The following is a 24,365-nucleotide window of genomic DNA, read 5'->3' as shown; positions in this document are numbered from 1 at the left end:
TACATTCTGAGACTGATAGTTTTACATTCAGAGACTAATAGTTTTACATTCAGAGACTGTTACATTCAGAGACTGATAGTTTTACATTCAGACTGATAGTTTTACATTCAGAGACGGATAGTTTTACATTTAGAGACTGATAGTTTTACATTCAGAGATTGATAAATTTACATTCAGAGACTGATAGATTTACATTCAGAGACTGTTACATTCAGAGACTGATAGTTTTACATTCAGAGACTGATAGATATATATAAGTATACACTGAACCCAATGGTGAAGTCACACTAAGAAGTGTCTTACTTACCAACAAAAGTTCAATATGATCAGGAAGAACAATTCTAAACAAATTAATAACCCAATTAGCCTATATGGTGTCTAACATACCTTACACTGGGAATAACTCTACTATATCTTTAAACTGTATCATTAGCTGAGATAAGGATTGTCTCCCTTTTTTTGGAAACTATACAAAATACAAATGAGCCTCAATACAACACCAGGTTAATAACACAACCGAACAGAATTAATTTGTATATTCGGCAATTAACAACATGCTTACAAATTGTCTTTTTATAACACTTGGAGAAGTGGAAAGGGAATGTCATATTCTGGTGGGAAAAACTAAATAAAATATGAAAACATACAGAGTACATATAACAAGTATCACAGTTATCGGTAAAAGAAATACAAGTATACATGAATTGATAGACCCATGCTACATCATTGTATTCAAATTGAGACAAACCTTATTTGTCAAACAAATATTTAGTCCCTTTCAAGTTCAGGTGGCCTTTGATTGGTTGTTTGTGATTAGAAAGTAATTTATAACTCGAGAACTGTGGCCCTGGGTATCATTTAACCTCATACTCTCATTTAGTGTGGAAGTCAAAAGGAAACCAAACAATTTGTTGTCAAATAAGTCATAGTCGCAGGATAGGGCAATGTTGTACAATATAGTAGAAAACAGTTCTGACATGCGATATTAAATATTAAAAAGGAAAAAAGAACCAAATATTAAATGTGTTTTAAATAAATACCATTTTCCCTGTTCACTATTCAAAACAACATTGATTGTAACCTGTCACAAAAATTTGATTTTGAATAGCATTAGACCTCACATACATCTTCTTTATCAAAACTCTCGCGGATTTCTATGGATTCTGTAGTAATAATTGACATTTCTATATATATTAAAAGGTAATAATAGGTCTTAATGGCCATTTTGATTCATTTACCTTAAATATTATAACATATATGATGATTATTGTTTGTCAGTCACAAATAGTTACAAATAAATGAAATACAATATGGTTATATAAATTAAATAATTATCATCACACATTAAGTAAACTCATACATACATTTGTCATCTAGTTTACATATGTACTGTACAGAAAGAACATCACGTGAACTCATTCCATCATTCTGTCTTCTAGTTTACTATTTAGAACACAAAGTGAACTTATATTGTACATCATTTCTCCAGTAACAGTACAGAACACAGTATAAGCTAATGTATCAACCCTCTGGTTTACTGAACACAACACGGAGTGAACTCAATCATTTCTCTACTGTATACACAACACTGAGTGAACAAAATCAGCTTTCTAGTGTAATGTTCTGTACACTTAGAGAACTAATGCCATAATCAATCCTTGACAGATAGTTTCCTGTATTCAACATTAAGTTAAGTAATGCCATACATTCTGTCCATTAGTTCACAATACAGAACTACATAACACAAAGTACATTCACACCATACATCAACACTCTAGTTCACCGTACATAACACAAAATACATTCATACCATACATCAACCCTCTGGTTTACTGTACAGAACACAAAGTGAACTCATACCATACATCAACTCTCTAGTTTATTGTACAGAACACAAAGTGAACTCATACCATACATCAACCCTCTAGTGTACTGTACAGAACACAAAGTGAACTTATTCCATACATAAGCACTACAGTTTACTGAAGAGTTTTGGCATTACATGTATGTTGTACTATTTGTAAAGCCAATAACTTTGTGTATGCACCACATTACTAATGCTTCACCTAATGCTTAGCTCTATCTACTAGTATGAGTGGTAATCAATGTGCATATAGCCACCATGATGTGAATGATGTGTTTGTCAAACAACAACAAAACCCCACACATACACACCCTCACACATACAAACAAACAAAAAAACCCACACAAACACACCCTTACATATACAAACAAAAAGAAACAATGTTTTGTTTTATTAAAATCATAAATAAATTATCAAAAATAAAAAAATAAAACATTTCTTATTTCTATTATAAGACACTGTTGTGGAATTGTCTCTAACTTTGTAGCACTAACTCTATCTACAGAAATATTCCATTACATTGGGAACAATAAATCAACAGGGAAGGAGATGATAAAAAATGATAAACATGTAGAGGTACTTTACTTACAGATCGCTCTTCCTTATGTTGACAGGATACTATTCGGTATTTATATATCATTAAGATACTATCTTAATCAGAACCAAAACAAATGAGCTATTTCAGATACTAAAAGATTGCCGACACAAAGGATACTAAAGATTTGTTTTTGTGAACAACATCATATCACTACCTCTATTAAGCATACAAATATTTGTTTGAACTTCAAATATGTCACAGTGACCTAGAAGTACCATACATTGCACATCCTCGCTGGGTGATACAGGTATACTTCAGGATTTATCAAAGATACCTTCAATTGTTTAAAAACCTACATTCGGGACAAGATTTTACTGAAATTTTTTGCACGACCTTTGACCTTCATGGGACCTTATTACAGTGCATAGCACACTTTCTGTGTGCCATGCAAGTATTATTCAAATTTCATCAAGATATCTTTTACCATTTAAAAGCTATGGCCCAGACAAGAAATGATTAGCTATGGTCCAGACAGGAAATGATTAGCTATGGTCCAGACAAGAAATGATTAGCTATGGTCCAAACAAGAAATGATTAGCTATGGTCCAGACAAGAAATGATTAGCTATGGCCCAGACAAGAAATGATTAGCTATGGTCCAGACAAGAAATGATTTAAATAAGGATCCAATAAAACTAATGCAAAGTCTCCCTCATACTAAGACAACCTTACTAAGATAATAACACAGAGAGTTGTTACCTAGACAACCACACTAAGATAATAACACAGAGAGTTGTTACCAAGACAACCTTACTAAGATAATAACATGGATAGTTGTTACCTAGACAACCACACTAAGATAATAACACAGAGAGTTGTTACCTAGACAACCACACTAAGATAATAGCACAGAGTTGTTACCTAGACAGCCACACTAAGATAATAACACAGAGAGTTGTTACAGAGAGTTGTTACCTAGACAGCCACACCAAGATAATAACAACAGCCACACTAAGATAATATCACAGAGAGTTGTTACCAAGACAACCACACTAAGATAATAACTCAGAGAGTTGTTACCTAGGTTGTTACCTAGACAGCAAAACTAAGATAATAACACATAGAGTTGTTACCTAGACAACATTACTAAGATAATAACATGGATATTTGTTACCTAGACAACCTTACTAAGATCATAACATGGAGAGTTGTTACCTAGACAACGACACTACGATAATAACACAGAGAGTTGGTACCTAGACAGCCACACCAAGATAATAACACAGAGAGTTGATACCTAGACAAACACACTAAGATAATAACATGGATATTTGTTACCTAGACAACCTTACTAAGATAACAACATGTACAGTTGTTGCCTAGACAACGACACTACGATAATAACACAGAGAGTTGGTACCTAGACAGCCACACCAAGATAATAACACAGAGACTTGTTACCTAGACAACCTTACTAAGATAATAACGTGGACAGTTGTTACCTAGACAACCTCACTAAGATAATAGCACAGAGATGTTACCTAGACAGCCACACCAAGATAATAACACAGAGAGTTGTTACCTAGACAACCTTACTAAGATAATAACATGGACAGTTGTTACCTAGACAACGACACTAAGATAATAACACAGAGAGTTGTTACCTAGACAACCTTACATTACTAAGATAACAAGAGGCCCAATGGGCCTGCATCGCTCAACTGGTATAAATCTCACACTTGTAACCTTAAAAGTGATTTAAAATAAAGCTACAGGCAAAATATCAGTATTTATGATTAAAATTCATTCACAAGACCCTGTTATTTTTTTTTTAAACATTTCACCCCTATTATTGAAAGACGAACAAAGTCATTATGTTGAACAAATTTTATAGCCTTTCATCTCAGCATGCTACTGGCCAAATATCACCACCCTGGGTATTTTGGTTATTCAGAAGAAGTTGTTTAAAGTTTTTAACATATTTGACCCCTGTGACCTTGAATATGGGTGAAGGTCATTCATTTGAACAAACTTTGTAGCCCTTCATCTCAGCATGCTATTGCCCAAATATCATCACCCTGGGCATTTTGGTTATTAAGAAGAGGTTGTTTTAAGGTTTTTTAAGACAATTGACCCCTGTGACCTTGAATATAATTGAAGGTCATTCATTTGAACAAACTTGGTAGCCCTTCACCCAAACATGCTACTGGCCACATATTATCTCCCTGGGCAGTTTGGTTATTGAGAAGAAGATGTTTGAAGTTTTTAACATATTTGACCACTGTGACCTTGAAAATAGGTGAAGGTCATTAACTTTAACAAACTTTGTAGCCCTTCATCCAAGTTTGCTTCTGGCCAAATATCGACACCCTCGGCCTTTCGGTTATTCAGAAGAAGTCGTTTAAAGTAAAATATTGACGCCGGACGGCCTGACGGCCGGACGACGGACGCCGCGCCACGGCATAAGCTCACTTGGCACTTTGTGCCAGGTGATCTAATAACACAGAGAGTTGTTACCTAGACAACCTTACTAAGATAATAACACAGAGAGTTGTTACCTAGACAACCACACTAAGATAATAACACAGAGTTGTTACCTAGACAACCACACTAAGATAATAACATAGAGAGTTGTTACCTAGACAACCACACTAGATAATAACATGGATAGTTGTTACCTAGACAACCACACTAGATAATAACATGGATAGTTGGTACCTAGAAAACCACACTAAGATAATAACACAGAGTTGTTACCTAGACAACCACACTAAGATAATAACACAGAGACTTGTTACCTAGACAACCACACTAAGATAATAACACAGAGAGTTGTTACCTAGACAACCACACTAAGATAATAACACAGAGTTGTTACCCAGACAACCACTATTTCCCAAGTCTACTGAATGTTGTGGGGGGAAAACATCATTGCAAAATATCAGATTACAAGAGTGTTTGTTGCAAGATATAAGATAACAAACATTTTATTTCAAATGAAAAAACCTTTAGTGCAGTATGTCAAATTAAAAGGTTTTAAAGCTAGTTGTCAGAACACAATTATTGTGTAAGTGGAAGTAAGATTACAAAGGGTTTATTATTTATTGTAGGATGACAGATTACAAAGGGTTTATTATTTATTATAGGATGACAAATTACAAAGGATTAGTTTGTGGATGTCATATTACAGAGGTTTCACTGTAGGATGTCAGATAACAAAGGTTTTGTTCAAAAGATGTCATATTATGAAGGTTTTGTTTTGGAGGTCAGCTTACAAAGGTTTTGTTTAGGTCAGATTACAAAGGTTTTGTTTAGGTCAGATAACAAAGGTTTTGTTTGAAGGATGTCAGATTATTAAGGTTATATTGTAGGATGTCAGATTACAAAGGTTTTTTTGCAAGATGACTAATAAAAAAGTTTTTATTATAGAATGTCATATCCTACCGGTTTTGTAGCTGGATGTCATATTAAAAAGTTTTTTATTGTAGCCCCCCCAAGATGTCAGATTAGTAAGGTTTTATTGTCATATTAAACATATTATCATCTCACCTTCGTAAAAACACATATTTACACAACCTAAAACATTTATATACAGATGTATTTACAAATATCAACCTAATATATCCTTAATAAACTAATCACAACATAACAGTGTATCGACAGGTGGGTATCATCTCCAGGTGAGACACATCCTAGTAACGGAATCAACCTGTTTGACATTTCAATGGGCAATAAATATCTGATGGGATAATACATGTTAGTATAATATTTTCTATATGGATAGAAAATCATTGATTTAAAGAATGAAGAACAATATTTATTAATATTGCAGAGTTTTTGTTTTCCTTAAACAGAGTTATACTGGTAAACACACACATCAAGAGCAATATCAGTTGATCACACCATTTCTGTGTAAACTAGTTCCCACAGAACAAAGTAATGTAGGTTAACTTACATCGCATAAAACAATGTTACATAGGCTTACTGACATCCTATAGAACAATGTTATATAAGCTTACTTACATCCTGTAGAACAATGTTATATAAGCTTACTTACACCCTATAGAATGAGGTTTACAGGTTTATTTATATTCCTTAGTATAAAGTTATGGGTCAGGCTAAGTTGTACATAAAATAGAACAAATGTACATCCCTCATTTATAAGCATAATACTGAAGCTATACTCCGGGACAAACCTAACTCATAGGTTATAGACTCATCGAATCCTGTAGAAATTATCCCATGATCCACTTATATAGGTTATTTCTTATCCCTGTAATGTTGCATATAAGTGAACTTACCCATATTGTAAATATTTTATTGTAGGTGATTAGGTTACTAGTATAGAAATTCCACCTAGTTTTTTATAAGGTCACTCTCTTACATCATAAATTACTATATTGCACAGGTAGTTTTCACACACAATTAATTACATACACAACAGGCCCATAGAACTCCTCCATATATACACTAATATATCTCAATACTGTACAAGTCTATAGACATCAGAGAACACACATTTATATCACTCAACTGGACACTATTAGGGACATTATTGAGTATTTTGATATTTGAATACATTTTGTCTTAGTTTCAATTCAAAACATCCAGGAGAAATTGTAAAACGTTGTTATTCTATAGATATTGCTGTATACCAAGAAATTTTTGCCATTTGTTATCTTTTTGCCTTTTTGTCGCCATAATGAAGCCGATTATATTCTGACAGAAGTTACATGGGAAAAGTGAAATTAGCGTTGGGCTGATGTAGATTTTACTGAGAAGTGTGAGAGTTTGATTGGGTGTAATTAACGTCGGGCTGATGTAGATTTTACTGAGAAGTGTGAGAGTTTGACTGGGTAAAATTATCGTCGGACTGATGTAGATTTTACTCGAGAAGTGCGAGAGTTTGACTGGGTGAAGTTAACGTCGGGCTGATGTAGACTTTACTCGAAAAGTGTCAGAATTTGACTGGGTGAAATTAGCGTTGGGCTGATGTAGACTTTACTCAAGAAGTGTGAGAGTTTGACTGGGTGAAATTAAAGTTGGGCTGTGAGAGTTTGACTGGGTGAAATTAATGTCGGGCTGTGAGAGTTTGACTGGGTGAAATTAACATCAGGCTGTGAGACTTTGACAGGGTAAGAATTTCCTGGTTTACAGTGTCTCCATTTTAAAGATCAAAGAAATTGGACTACCGGGAATTTATTAATGCACATATTTTTCTATTCCAATATTTTCAAAATACTGTCATTTCAATGACATAGAAAATGACCTGTAAAATGAAACAAAAAGAACTGAATGTTCTTGTTTAAAGACTATAAAATGTGGATGACAAGGTTTCTCTGAAAGAGAATCTGATGATTCTATTGAATATTCAGCCTATTCTGTGTAATCTGGCAGTGTAATTCCTTCGGAGTGAGACCACATTCAGTACAGGAACTTGTGCAAGGCAACATCAGTGTGGGTTTGATTGTTCCCCGGTTTGTGTTGAACACTTCCGGACTAAGTTGGGGTGAAGTTTTGACGTGAGGTCATTTAAACACCGGTAAGTTATAGAGATTGTAGCCAGCTCTCTGGGTCACGGCCAGGTATATATACACCACATGGTACACTGAAACATACAACATTATGTCCTATATTTCATAAATTTAATATCTTTAAAGAAACTTATGTCCTTTAAACTGAATACAGTGTAATACATTGAAAGATTCTTTAAAGTTATCCCACATTTAATATATACTCAAATATCAAAATTTGTGTCAATTTTTTTCTGTAGAAGGTAAATACAGCCACAATTGTCAGACATTTTGTATATCACTATCACCCTACACACCAGCTTGTATATCACTATCACCCTACACACCAGCTTGTATATCACTATCACCCTACACACCAGCTTGTATATCACTATCACCCTACACACCAGCTTGTATATCACTATCACCCTACACACCAGCTTGTATATCACTATCACCCTACACACCAGCTTGTATATCACTATCACCCTACACACCAGCTTGTATATCACTATCACCCTACACACCAGCTTGTATATCACTATCACCCTACACACCAGCTTGTATATCACTATCACCCTACACACCAGCTTGTATATCACTATCACCCTACACACCAGCTTGTATATCACTATCACCCTACACACCAGCTTGTATATCACTATCACCCTACACACCAGCTTGTATATCACTATCACCCTACACACCAGCTTGTATATCACTATCACCCTACACACCAGCTTGTATATCACTATCACCCTACACACCAGCTTGTATATCACTATCACCCTACACACCAGCTTGTATATCACTATCACCCTACACACCAGCTTGTATATCACTATCACCCTACACACCAGCTTGTATATCACTATCACCCTACACACCAGCTTGTATATCACTATCACCCTACACACCAGCTTGTATATCACTATCACCCTACACACCAGCTTGTATATCACTATCACCCTACACACCAGCTTGTATATCACTATCACCCTACACACCAGCTTGTATATCACTATCACCCTACACACCAGCTTGTATATCACTATCACCCTACACACCAGCTTGTATATCACTATCACCCTACACACCAGCTTGTATATCACTATCACCCTACACACCAGCTTGTATATCACTATCACCCTACACACATGATATCAGGGATATTCCTCCTAGCCAGCTTGTATATCACTATCACCCTACACACATGATATCAGGGATATTCCTCCTAGCCAGCTTGTATATCACTATCACCCTACACACATGATATCAGGGATATTCCTCCTAGCCAGCTTGTATATCACTATCACCCTACACACATGATATCAGGGATATTCCTCCTAGCCAGCTTGTATATCACTATCACCCTACACACATGATATCAGGGATATTCCTCCTAGCCAGCTTGTATATCACTATCACCCTACACACATGATATCAGGGATATTCCTCCTAGCCAGCTTGTATATCACTATCACCCTACACACATGATATCAGGGATATTCCTCCTAGCCAGCTTGTATATCACTATCACCCTACACACATGATATCAGGGATATTCCTCCTAGCCAGCTTGTATATCACTATCACCCTACACACATGATATCAGGGATATTCCTCCTAGCCAGCTTGTATATCACTATCACCCTACACACATGATATCAGGGATATTCCTCCTAGCCAGCTTGTATATCACTATCACCCTACACACATGATATCAGGGATATTCCTCCTAGCCAGCTTGTATATCACTATCACCCTACACACATGATATCAGGGATATTCCTCCTAGCCAGCTTGTATATCACTATCACCCTACACACATGATATCAGGGATATTCCTCCTAGCCAGCTTGTATATCACTATCACCCTACACACATGATATCAGGGATATTCCTCCTAGCCAGCTTGTATATCACTATCACCCTACACACATGATATCAGGGATATTCCTCCTAGCCAGCTTGTATATCACTATCACCCTACACACATGATATCAGGGATATTCCTCCTAGCCAGCTTGTATATCACTATCACCCTACACACATGATATCAGGGATATTCCTCCTAGCCAGCTTGTATATCACTATCACCCTACACACATGATATCAGGGATATTCCTCCTAGCCAGCTTGTATATCACTATCACCCTACACACATGATATCAGGGATATTCCTCCTAGCCAGCTTGTATATCACTATCACACGACACACATGATATCAGGGATATTCCTCCTAGCCAGCTTGTAAGGAGGCATTTTATCATAGATCATCTCAGAAAATCTGTTTTTGTAGCATCACAAACCATAAATTAACAGAACGGTGGCATTTTGTCTATCACCTCATCACAAACCTTAACTCAACATGGAGACTATATTGGAAATCTTAACTTTACAGAAATACAGCAGGTTTTATCCCTACAAAAATCTTAAGTTTAAAGAAAGACAGGAGGTTTGATCACCACAAAAATCTTAACTTAACAGAAAAAGAGGCTATTTACCTGTTATTTCTACGACTATGTGTATCCAAATAATTTCTTTAATATTGATTCATTATTACCTTCCAAATAATCATTTGAAGATTTTAAATTAATGTCATTCTTGTCTGAGGTAAAATAAAGTAGACCTACCTCCAGGTATTACACACAGGAAACCACCAATAAAGAAAACCAGACTGTGCCATCCTGTTGGAGTTAAAAAAGAGAAATGTAAATCCTTGTTTCTTCAATAAGATTCATCAGTTTGGAATTATGCAGTAATATCACAGTTTTATGTTCTCCAAAAACAATGTCCTTTGTCAGACTCAGTCATAGCTTCACCAAGGGACCAGTCGGTCTTGAAACATTGCGACATTTGTTTAATACGTACATTGTTTGTGCAGAAAGTAAAACTTTGATATTATGTCTATAAAGCACTGTGTGCAAATGTTTGATTTCAACTTATGAATGTTAAACACACACATATTTGTAATTGAGTTTGAGTAAGATTGACTTGGTGAATAAGAAAGTAAGAATGAAGGTTGAAGTAAATTACAAATGAGAAATTGTAATTTTTTATTAACAAAACATATTCTATTCACTTAATTAAGTGACCCATTTGTGATTTCAGTATTCCAATCTAGTTTATCTCGTAATGCATTTCATAATATGGGCCTGCGGATGACTGGTTCCAACCAAATAATTAACAAAATTTTGACAAATATTTGAAGTTTGACAGAGTGCTCCCCCTTTTCTTACCTCTCTGTTCAGATATGGTAATTGCAACACCAGTGACAACAAGTGCTGAAAGATAGAAATAAGATATAGAGATATATCATTGTATCACTAGGCCCATTCAGACTTTCCTTCTGGCTATTAAGTGTAAATATGGGTCCCTCTGGCGCAATTCTTAGATAGTAACCTAAGTTCTTTCTGCTTATGGATATGCAATAGTTTGCTGTCTTTCCCTGATACTGCTGTATACTGATATGAAGAAAATAGATGTTTTCCTGTAAATTTGCATTGAGAATTAACACTGACTATATGATTCTGATATATATCAAGGAATATGTTACTTGTTTATCTCATGAATTCAGTTTTTAATTTTAAACCCATTAAAAGCACAATCGTTAACAGGAGAACATGCTCAAAGAATTGATAAACACTGCAATAGATTATATGATATCATTGTCTTTGTTATAAAGGATGACAATGTCACAAACACATAACACTACAATAGATTATATGATATCATTGTCTTTGTTATAAAGGATGACAATGTCACAAACACATAACACTACAATAGATTATATGATATCATTGTCTTTGTTATAAAGGATGACAATGTCACAAACACATAACACTACAATAGATTATATGATATCATTGTCTTTGTTATAAAGGATGACAATGTCACAAACACATAACACTACAATAGATTATATGATATCATTGTCTTTGTTATAAAGGATGACAATGTCACAAACACATAACACTACAATAGATTATATGATATCATTGTCTTTGTTATAAAGGATGACAATGTCACAAACACATAACACTACAATAGATTATATGATATCATTGTCTTTGTTATAAAGGATGACAATGTCACAAACACATAACACTACAATAGATTATATGATATCATTGTCTTTGTTATAAAGGATGACAATGTCACAAACACATAACACTACAATAGATTATATGATATCATTGTCTTTGTTATAAAGGATGACAATGTCACAAACACATAACACTACAATAGATTATATGATATCATTGTCTTTGTTATAAAGGATGACAATGTCACAAACACATAACACTACAATAGATTATATGATATCATTGTCTTTGTTATAAAGGATGACAATGTCACAAACACATAACACTACAATAGATTATATGATATCATTGTCTTTGTTATAAAGGATGACAATGTCACAAACACATAACACTACAATAGATTATATGATATCATTGTCTTTGTTATAAAGGATGACAATGTCACAAACACATAACACTACAATAGATTATATGATATCATTGTCTTTGTTATAAAGGATGACAATGTCACAAACACATAACACTACAATAGATTATATGATATCATTGTCTTTGTTATAAAGGATGACAATGTCACAAACACATAACACTACAATAGATTATATGATATCATTGTCTTTGTTATAAAGGATGACAATGTCACAAACACATAACACTACAATAGATTATATGATATCATTGTCTTTGTTATAAAGGATGACAATGTCACAAACACATAACACTACAATAGATTATATGATATCATTGTCTTTGTTATAAAGGATGACAATGTCACAAACACATAACACTACAATAGATTATATGATATCATTGTCTTTGTTATAAAGGATGACAATGTCACAAACACATAACACTACAATAGATTATATGATATCATTGTCTTTGTTATAAAGGATGACAATGTCACAAACACATAACACTACAATAGATTATATGATATCATTGTCTTTGTTATAAAGGATGACAATGTCACAAACACATAACACTACAATAGATTATATGATATCATTGTCTTTGTTATAAAGGATGACAATGTCACAAACACATAACACTACAATAGATTATATGATATCATTGTCTTTGTTATAAAGGATGACAATGTCACAAACACATAACACTACAATAGATTATATGATATCATTGTCTTTGTTATAAAGGATGACAATGTCACAAACACATAACACTACAATAGATTATATGATATCATTGTCTTTGTTATAAAGGATGACAATGTCACAAACACATAACACTACAATAGATTATATGATATCATTGTCTTTGTTATAAAGGATGACAATGTCACAAACACATAACACTACAATAGATTATATGATATCATTGTCTTTGTTATAAAGGATGACAATGTCACAAACACATAACACTACAATAGATTATATGATATCATTGTCTTTGTTATAAAGGATGACAATGTCACAAACACATAACACTACAATAGATTATATGATATCATTGTCTTTGTTATAAAGGATGACAATGTCACAAACACATAACACTACAATAGATTATATGATATCATTGTCTTTGTTATAAAGGATGACAATGTCACAAACACATAACACTACAATAGATTATATGATATCATTGTCTTTGTTATAAAGGATGACAATGTCACAAACACATAACACTACAATAGATTATATGATATCATTGTCTTTGTTATAAAGGATGACAATGTCACAAACACATAACACTACAATAGATTATATGATATCATTGTCTTTGTTATAAAGGATGACAATGTCACAAACACATAACACTACAATAGATTATATGATATCATTGTCTTTGTTATAAAGGATGACAATGTCACAAACACATAACACTACAATAGATTATATGATATCATTGTCTTTGTTATAAAGGATGACAATGTCACAAACACATAACACTACAATAGATTATATGATATCATTGTCTTTGTTATAAAGGATGACAATGTCACAAACACATAACACTACAATAGATTATATGATATCATTGTCTTTGTTATAAAGGATGACAATGTCACAAACACATAACACTACAATAGATTATATGATATCATTGTCTTTGTTATAAAGGATGACAATGTCACAAACACATAACACTACAATAGATTATATGATATCATTGTCTTTGTTATAAAGGATGACAATGTCACAAACACATAACACTACAATAGATTATATGATATCATTGTCTTTGTTATAAAGGATGACAATGTCACAAACACATAACACTACAATAGATTATATGATATCATTGTCTTTGTTATAAAGGATGACAATGTCACAAACACATAACACTACAATAGATTATATGATATCATTGTCTTTGTTATAAAGGATGACAATGTCACAAACACATAACACTACAATAGATTATATGATATCATTGTCTTTGTTATAAAGGATGACAATGTCACAAACACATAACACTACAATAGATTATATGATATCATTGTCTTTGTTATAAAGGATGACAATGTCACAAACACATAACACTGCAATAGATTATATGATATCATTGTCTTTGTTATAAAGGATGACAATGTCACAAACACCAAAAAAAGAACTTTGAAAAAAGTTACACTCATAGCAAATTTATCATATATAAATTGATCATCATACAAATCTACTATTTTTGGTTAGCTTACAATATCAAAAACCAAATATTAAATACAAATATATTCCTGGCATATGTGAGTTTTGCCTATATTTACATCAGTTTAAATCCAATGCTCTAATCCTTTCTTACCCCCTATATTATGAGATATACTGGTGTTACAATGATCTTAACAGCCTCAGTCAATCTTAATGCTCGATGGTAGAGGCCTTTTAAGGTGAACACATTTACATAAAGTCACTGATGTTAAAGGGTATCTGTGTTTGTCTAAATATCAAAAACATACCAATTTATCATAAAGAGACATACCTATATGGTGCAACTGAATTACTTAAGTTTTCTTAATTATACTTTCAAATGGAAAATGAAAGAGTTTTTTTCCAAGGATGGTATGAGGGGAATTATGTAAATTTTGAAATTTTGCCTTTATACTACTTCTAATGCTACCCTCTTCCCCAACCCTACCCAGTCCCTCCCCCACGACAAACCTCCCATTTTTTTAACCTGGAGAAAGCGCTGTTAGGAAGCCTGATACCAAACATAGTCAAATAATAGTGGGAAAACCAACATGAGCCTGTTATCTGTGTGTGACAAACAGCATGTGCCATCCATACATGTGACCTCTGTGTAACTTATGAACTCTGTGATTGATGACCTGTGTGACTCATGACATCTTTGTGTGACTCATGACCTCTGTGCCTATTTGACTCATTACCTCTGTGTGACTTATGAACTCTGTGAATGATGACCTCTGTGCCTGTGTGACTCATTACCTCTGTGTGACTTATGACTTCTGTGAATGATGACCTGTGTGACTCATGACCTCTGTGTGACTTACCTAGTCCAATTATTGTGAGGGCGATAGATCCGGCCACTACCCTACAGTTGTCTCTGATCTTAGGATGTCGCCACCATCTGAAAAATAATCAACTTGAAAGCTTACCACAATTAACAATAACTTAACACAATTAAAGCTCACCACAATTAACAATAACTTAACACAATCAAAGCTCACCACAATTAACAATAACTTAACACAATTAAAGCTCACCACAATTAACAATAACTTAACACAATAGTATGGCATCAATGTTTAACCTTTTATGTAAAACTTGAAATACTATAAATTCAAACTAAACTGTTCCTAGACCTGGAAATGGCTTGGAGTTAAAGGGACAATAAATGTCATTGTTAGAATTAGTTTTGTTTGCTATAGCTTTCCTACTCAGTTGAATTCTGTAGCACCTACCTGCTGCCATCAGAGAAGGACCTTGTTGATACCCGTGTGTCGTCCGACCATGTACTTGACAAGGAATGTGTAGAACGTGTTGTAGCTAGCTTGGAATTCCTGTAATATACGGGGAAAACTTACAGTGATATCTCAGTTAAGACAGTACCCGTATATATATACACCCAAATCAAATCATTAGCAAAAAAACCACCATTGTACTAATTTAATCCATTTTGTTTTATGATTGATGCTTGATATATAGTATATTTCAAACAGGCCCATATATACTTAGTCATTTTTTTTTTTAGTTCATGAGTAGATGTGGACGAAAATACAATAATGATTGATTTATATATTTCTATCTTAGTAATTCAATAACACAAAGATGTATGTTGCCATACTACTCTGACACAAATACATGATAACTAAATATATAGAGGATATTAGAAGGCTTCCCATTGTCTGAATACAATACATATATTTCACAAGTACAGCAGAATATCAATATTTTTCCCATGTTCAAAGCACATATGAAAATAATGCTATATTCTGCTATAGAAACGAGTGAAACATAAAGAGTATTAAACAGGAAAACAATATTTTTTTTTGTATTTATAACATTTTATAACTATCTATAATGATGACTTTTTTTCTGCAACAAAACAGTTGGGGATATAATAGCATCATATTCTAAAGACATCATGCTTGACAGCATGGTTGTGCTCCATTTTAAAAGGGGTACTTAACACAATTCTACCGTTTTTGCTATTATTTGGTAAGATATGGTTATATAAATACAAATGTAGTGCAATATACCAAAAGCAACCGCTTTATCTGAACAGAAAGTCTGCAGCTTTGAATGAAGTGAATAGAAAGAACACTTTAATTTGATACCTGTCACAGTGTGAAAAGATATCATTTTTATCAAGTTGATAAGATTTGATATCTCACTGACATAAATGTAATAAATATACATATTACTCTTTATATACAAATATATTTATAAAGTAACAGATACTTAAATACAAGAGGTCCAGTGGACCTGTATTGCTCACCTGGTTTTATACTTAAGTCATTACAACTGAATGCATTTGTACATCTTTATATGAAATTTCCTCAAAACCAGACAAGATCTATGTTCTAACCCAACTGGGACCACACTATCTGACTTTCTATTAATCAGGGGTCTCCATTGAGTTGCCATGTTGACAGATTTTGAAATAAGTAATAAGTCATATTACAGGGTGTAATTAGACAATACTTTAATCTTCATTCATGTATAAGCTTTTATAAACCTAGACACAAATTTTTAACAATTTATGAAAACTACACCATAGAATATGATAATCTACATGAAGCTGTACCATTTCTTAGGACCGCAGGGGTCAAATCAACCTTATTCAATTAAGAATTGTTTGTTCTTCCTCAATCATGTTTTTGACCAAATTTTGTACAATCCACTCAGGCAATTAGGGGATATTAGTGTCTTAAAGCAAAATATTAGATAATTTTCCTCTTTGGGGCCCGGTCTTTCTAGCTCCAGGGGTCGAACCAGTCTCATTTATTTAGGAAATGATTGCCTTCCCCTAGTGATACTTCAGACTAAATTTGGTTGAAATCCTCTCTGGCGTTAAGCAGGAGATGCGTTTTAAAGCAAATTAAGCTAAGTTCCCCTTCAGGGCCCCGCCCACCTGGCCTCAGGGGTCGAACCAACCTCATTTATTTAATAGATGATTGCCCTCCTCTAGTGATGCTTCAGACTGAATTTGGTTGAAATCCTCTCTGGCGTTTAGCAGGAGATGCGTTTTAAAGCAAATATAGCTAAGTTCCCCTTCAGGGCCCCGCCCCCCTGACCTCAGGGGTCAAATCAACCTCGTTTATTTAAGAAATGATTGCAAATCCCTACTGAGGCTTCAGAATAAATATGGTTGAAATCCTCTCTGGCGTTTAACAGGAGATGCGTTTTAAAGCAAATTTAGCTAAGTTCCCCTTAAGGGCCCCACCCTCCTGGCCCCATGGGTCAAACCAACCTCATTTATTTAGGAAATGATTGCGCTCCCCTAGTGATGCTTCAGACTAAATTTGGTTGAAATCTTCTTTGGCATTTAGGAGGAGATAGGTTTTAAAGAAAAACTTGACGACAGACGACGACGGACGCTGCGTCATGGCATCAGCTCACTATGGTCCTTCGGACCAGGTAAGCTAATAAACAGGAGGAATTAATCACAACATGCTTAAAGCATCACCTGTAAGTTGGTACTTATATTTATTTGCCGACTAGTTACCGGTAACAGATACTTGATACAAATCAAATGTACATACCCAGCGTCTCTTGTTCTTGATTCTTTTGAATTTGTGGATTTTTTGGAATGTTCATCTTCATCATTCTGTAGCAAAATAATAATGACAACATATGACAACCAATCACTGTAGACCATAATAGGGACACTTGCTGTACATCAGTGTCAACAATAATAATGATAACATATGACAACCAATCACTGTAGACCATAATAGGGACACCTGCTGTACATCAGTGTCAACAATAATAATGACAACATATGACGACCAATCACTGTAGACCATAATAGGGACACCTGCTGTACATCACTGTCAACAAAGTCATTGTACACTGTGTTTACTATGGGGTAAAATGTCCCAATAAATTGGACACCAACCCATAAAATTAATTCTGTTTGAAGAAACAACTATAGGCGATATATTGCACCCTGTGAGTTGGAGATTTGGTGTCTGGTATTGGTGTACTTAATCTTTGACATTTTTCTCAAGGTTGTAAAGTTATGCATTTAAATGTTGATGTTTTTTGCTTTAAAAAAAATTGAAACAAAGTACTGTGATTCTAAAAGATGACATATTTGTACTAAATATNGCGGGGGGGCCTTATCTGAAGAACAATATCCTTACAGTTTTCATGAGGATGCAAAATCATGATGCTAGACTGGTTAGTGGAACTATCACGATGCTGGACAGAGACACTTTTTTCTGGATAAGTGTAAAGGTCAGGCAAAATTCACAGTTGTCGATACAATCACCCTATATTGGGCTGGGCATTGATAAAAAAAAAACTAAAAATAAGCCATTCAGTTGCAATTGTTTAATGATTGTTTCAAATTAAAACTTGATATGGGCTTGATGATATTTTTAACAAAAAATAACAAACAACCCTGCTACATTCCTCCCTCCTTCAACAAAGTCTTTGATCCCAACAAGGACACACGAGACCCGTCTATGGGTATATTATTTCATTAGGCGCTCAAATGTACCAGGAGAAAACAATGCACAGCCATATCAGGATTCAAACCTGGGACCTCCAAACTCTAGACTAATATAATAACCAATTGAGCTACCTGGTTGCCCAGTCCAGTTCCACGACCATTAACGTGTATATGCAAGCTTGTATTTAATATCCTTCAAGCTCTTTGCCCTATGCTGCCTCTGAATTAGCAGGTGTGCAACATTAACTTAACTTGACACACAACTTATAAATTGTTTCCTTTTATGGTCAGAAGGTACGTTATTGCAACTAATGCATGGCTACTATTTGAGTTTGAATACCACTCAGGAAAGTCACGAAAAAGTCCATATCATTCTGATATACACAGAGCTGTATGATTTAATTTTACTACAGCTACTATTTGTTTAGCAAATCTAGCTAACACACATATTGATTGGCATACTATTCCATTATTGATAAACAATTAGCAGCGTGAAAAGTGATTGAAACATTTATTGCAAACATACTGTGAATTGTATATGTCCCCAAAACAATGTTACAATTGTTACTGACTGGTAGTCAACAACATTTACCGGGTACGTACCCAATTACATCATCAGATGAAGCACACTTTAACATGACCTATTGATTAGTGACAAGGACACTATATACTGGAAGCAGTCGCATTGCAATTATAACAATAAAAAAAAATATAAATTTTATCGGGACTTGTTTAATTCCCAGTCACGGTTAATGATGAAAAACTGATCAGTTCGGTTAATAACATTAAAAGAAATGCTTCAAGTGAATTGCAATATATTGGCGAAAGATTCAATAAATCTCAGCAATCTACACGAGTCGTATGGGTTTACTGACTTGAGGGCGAATCTTTGGTCCCGTCCTCAAAGGAGCCGTTTCCTTGGTCGATCCATACAGTCGAATCTTGTCATCATCATCCGAATCAAACGCGTCATCTATTGAAAATGCTCCACCAGACATTGTCAACAAACAGTTGTCATTTTTCTACCAAGATGCAATCATCGCTTATGCAAATGGCAAAAAATCGACACGTTTCCACGTTTACTTCTTGATAGAGATTAAGCTGGGTGAATTTGCCTCAAAAATATATTTAATTGATGCGTTTATTGTGTAGACATATTTTTACAAAAAAAATATTTAATACATGATATCATTTTTTTTGTTTATTTTTCTTACGTATCTAAGCGACCTTTTGCGTGGACGGTCACGACTCAAAGAGCTCTAGCCTATAAAATGCCGATTTTCACAGTTTACACCAATAAATCGTCAGGAAAAGAAGAGGCAACACAGTTTCTCCTTGATGCTTCAAAATTTATTGCAAGTTTGTTAGGGAAACCGGAAAAGGTAACAAGCCATGCATTTACGTGTCATTATTCTTGCGACGCGAGATTTACGGGGGGTTGGCACGATTTACCAAAAAACACACAAAAACACCTTAAAACATCCAAATAAGACCACAGACGACTATTAAAAAATATTCAGTTAATATTATGATGTAGTAACCTAATTTTCTGCATCTACGAGAATATGTTATATGTGTTACCTCCCTTGCATCGCGATCCCGTTCGCCCCAGGTTGTTTCGCCCTGAAAAAATAAATCTTTAAGTCATAAATATCATGTTAAAAGTTAAAAAAAACTTATCTTTCTCTTGAACCCAGATATAATATACGTATAATTACGTGCCGGAAGATTAAGAACGAACCTGTACATACTAATATCCGGTATATACTGCACATTATATATAGATAAGATAGGGACATATAATGAAACTAAATTAATTTCTACATATATACGTATACGTAATGTACAATACTTATTCTAATGCTGCCAACGGTCACACACATCACATGAGATACCATGCTGTCTGCGTCTAACAACGGAGTCGCACAAAATGCATAAATCATCCTTAACGTAATGTTGAATTATAACACAGTATTGAGAAATGCCCTATTTATGACAAGTTACTTACTCAAATATGCATATTAGTTTTTATTGGTCGGTACTATCAAAACTTCTCAAAATGATCTCCTCCAATTAACAAAAAACAACATGCACGTGCGTCGAAATCAAGTAAAGAAAACATCGTCACACGACGACGATTATGTGTACACTAGACTAAATGTGTAAACATGGAAAAATAATATTGTTGTATACCCCGCAATGTAATTAAAATTACACCAATTTTAGCTCACCTGCCCAAAGGGCAAGTGAGCTTAAGCCATGGCGCAGCATCCGTCGTCCGTCCGTCAACTTTTCCTTTAAAAAGCTACTTGTCCTGAACGGCCCAGTAGATTTTGACCAAATTGGTCAGAAGCATCGTTGGGGGAAGGGGAACAAATTTTGTATAAATGGTGGGTCTGGCCCCCTGGGGCTCAGGGGCGGGGCCGAATAGGGGAAATATAGCAAATTCTTTAAAATCCTCCTTCTTCTGTAGGAATGAAAGGATTTGTTCCATATTTGGTCAGAAGCATCCTTGGGGGAAGTGGAACCAATTTTGTATAAATGGTGGGTCTAGCCCCTCCAGGGGGCTGAGGGGCGGGCCCAATAGGAGAAACATAGCAAATTCTTTAAAATCCTTCTCATTCTGTAGGAACAACCTGGCGCGAAACAACCTACGGCGAACGGGATTAGGAGCGAAACAACCCAGAACCTTTATTACAGATGACAGCATTGTTAAACACTTTTTTTTAAAAAGACTCGCAGTCAGATTATTTTATCATAACCATTTATTTTGATAATCATATTATAACACATATATACATAGATTACAAATACAACCATGAAAATAAATAAGATTGTTAAAACATGTGAAAATACATTTGCAATACATAAAACATAAAATTCTTCATCTTCAAATGTTTTCCTTCCTCCGACGATTATGGAATAAAAGAATTGTTGAAAAAAATATTATTTGAACAAGTTCTCACAATTTTAACCAATAAGTTGATACAATATTGAGATAAAACATCTGTATAGGGAAGTGTGTAATGAAAACGATATGATAAAAATAAAAGGAAATCAACAAGTAAGATAAAAAATGAAAAAATAAACCAAATTAAGTGGATCAGGTTTTCTTATATACGTAAATAATGGAAAAACATATATCCTAAATACTTGGAACTTAAACAACACCATAAAATAACCTACAGTGTAAGGAAAATGGGGAATGAAGAATTTATGACATTAAATAGAATTAAACTAATGAATGACACAACATGTCCATTTACGAAAAGCTATGTGATTCACCAATACAATAATCTATAAATATGTAGCATAAGAGAAATGGGGAAATGAAATGAAGACGTAACATAAAATTCCCTGTACAGTACATACTTGTGACCCAACACTCATGGAACTGGCCTATTGGTTTTTTTTACTGTTCTTGATCATGATCTTTCAGATTTTTGTCTTTTCCTTTGACGCCATGACTTTTTGCCACAGGTTTGCCTCGGCTTTGGTCACAAGCAGTCTGTGCCTGAAGCCTTAGCAAAGTTGCTTTCGCGGGTAATATTCTTTCTTTTGGCCAAAAAGGTACTAAAATATGTGTCTTTTTCTTTTTGTGTTTTTTGTTTCCAAATTTCCTGGTCTACCTCAAATGATGTTGTTTTACCTTCAAGTCTAAAGTTGACAGTTCCATGTAATGCCCGTCTTAAATCAAGTATCTGCATTTGAGACACTAAGGCCATTTTTCAACGGAAAAAAATTGTAAGAAGAATTTGCTAAGTGGGACATTTAAATGGTGTTATAAGAGAGTAGAATAGAAGTGTGTAAGGAATATACATCACATAGACCTATTGCCTATAGTGCATAAGTTCCAAACTCTATGACTCGACTTTTTTGCTTGTAAATATTATATAAATTTTCCTCATAACCCAAAAATGTCAAATTCCTTTCGGGGCACAAAATATTCAGTTTGATTCAAATCAGCAATCTCAGTTTTGCGTCTTTCTTCAGGGCCTTTGTGATAATAGGATTAGGTATATAACTAAAGTTAAAGTGACCACTATTATTATTTAACTCATTCACCCCTGACATTTCATAATGAACTATACCAACCTTTGAATGGGAAGAGCTCAAATGTGTCTTCAGGGGTGAATGAATTAACACAGGTTGCCACTTTGTTTTAAGACTATGCTCTATTGCAGATTCTGACCCTTCTATGATGTGTTGCAGTATGTGACTGTGCGTTATCACCCCGACCAGCTGATGTCTCATGGAGGGACAACCGATCCCTGTGGTAGTGTGGAACTGTACAGCATCAACCTTGGTACAGAGAGAAATAATTCTTTTGCAGAGGCCATTGGGGAATTCATAGCTACTAAACTGACTATTCCAAAAGACAGGTACATGTATTTCAAATACCATAACTACAAACATATGTATTGCTGTTTGTACAGGGATCATTCTTGTCTTGTGAGATTATATTGATAATTAACTGATGAAAATTTAACAGAACTTTACCTCATTTCATTGCTCTTCCTTATGGTAATCTTTCCATGAATTATGATGATTATTTGGTGTGAAATATTTAACTAATTTATTTCAGAGAATGTTATAATTAGATAAAAGAGTTGGCTGTTATATTAAGTCTTGAGGTCAGTGATTTTTTTTGCCCAGTTTTACAGCCAGCTACAGGCTGCTTCCCTAGAATGAAGAAATAATGAGGAATATCCTTCCAATGTCAATAAAAATGATGTTTGGGCTATTTTCCCAATCCATGTAGGAACAGGTTGTTGAATAAGCACAGCTAGTGTTAGAAAGTTGCTGTGTATTGGGATACAAATGCTAACGACTAGGACTAGAGCTGTACATGTAATATTTGCCTGGAATTCTGTAATTGTTCTGCACTTTACTGCAGCTACAGGGAGCAACTTGTTAGTCTGAGGAGAAATAAACGTAATCTCTAGGTGTCATTTGTAGGAGAGAGGTGGCTATAGCTATATTGGTGATGATGTCAGACTCTGGAGTCTGTATGCTAAAGGATAGTATAGGTTTACTTCTGGCAGGTGTTGGACTTTTGTATACTAATTTCCCATATCCTCCAATCTACGGTTTAAAATCATACTTACTGCAATAGGTTTTGCTTTTTAGGTCACCTGAGACAAAGTCTTAAGTGACCTATTGCGATCGCCTTTTGTCCGTCGTCGTCCGTCGTCCTTCGTCCGTCGTGCGTCCGTAAACAATTTACATTTTCGACTTCTTCTCCAAAACCCCTGAACCAATTTCAATGAAATTTTGCAGGGACCTTCCATGGACAAAGGTCAACAAAAA

At 34.5% G+C, this 24,365-nt stretch overlaps 2 protein-coding genes across 2 annotated transcripts in view; one reads left to right on the top strand and one right to left on the bottom strand.

Moving 5' to 3' along the window:
• Positions 1-5,510: 5,510 nt before the first annotated feature.
• LOC110458571 (transmembrane protein 134-like) lies at positions 5,511-20,085 on the bottom strand. Its single transcript, XM_021510330.1, has 7 exons — positions 19,931-20,085; positions 18,142-18,206; positions 15,838-15,936; positions 15,427-15,503; positions 11,157-11,201; positions 10,551-10,604; positions 5,511-8,009 (listed from the first exon to the last, which is right to left on the bottom strand). The coding sequence occupies exons 1-7, from the start codon at positions 20,051-20,053 to the stop codon at positions 7,930-7,932; spliced, it is 543 nt and encodes a 180-aa protein (XP_021366005.1). The 5' UTR covers positions 20,054-20,085; the 3' UTR covers positions 5,511-7,929.
• Positions 20,086-20,275: 190 nt separating this feature from the next.
• The window catches only part of LOC110458563 (macrophage migration inhibitory factor-like), a 7,553-nt gene continuing 3,463 nt past the window's right edge, over positions 20,276-24,365 (top strand). The window contains exons 1-2 of the mRNA XM_021510319.1: positions 20,276-20,437; positions 23,268-23,437. Of these exons, the coding sequence (XP_021365994.1) occupies positions 20,327-20,437; positions 23,268-23,437 (281 nt within the window). The 5' untranslated portion in view covers positions 20,276-20,326. The remainder of the gene's footprint in view (positions 20,438-23,267; positions 23,438-24,365) is intronic.

This window comes from Mizuhopecten yessoensis, unplaced genomic scaffold (assembly GCF_002113885.1).
Source record: "Mizuhopecten yessoensis strain PY_sf001 unplaced genomic scaffold, ASM211388v2 scaffold9651, whole genome shotgun sequence".
Lineage (NCBI taxonomy): Eukaryota > Metazoa > Mollusca > Bivalvia > Pectinida > Pectinidae > Mizuhopecten > Mizuhopecten yessoensis.
The sequence above is the reverse complement of the archived record's forward strand: the minus strand, read 5'-3'. Positions and strand labels throughout refer to the sequence as shown.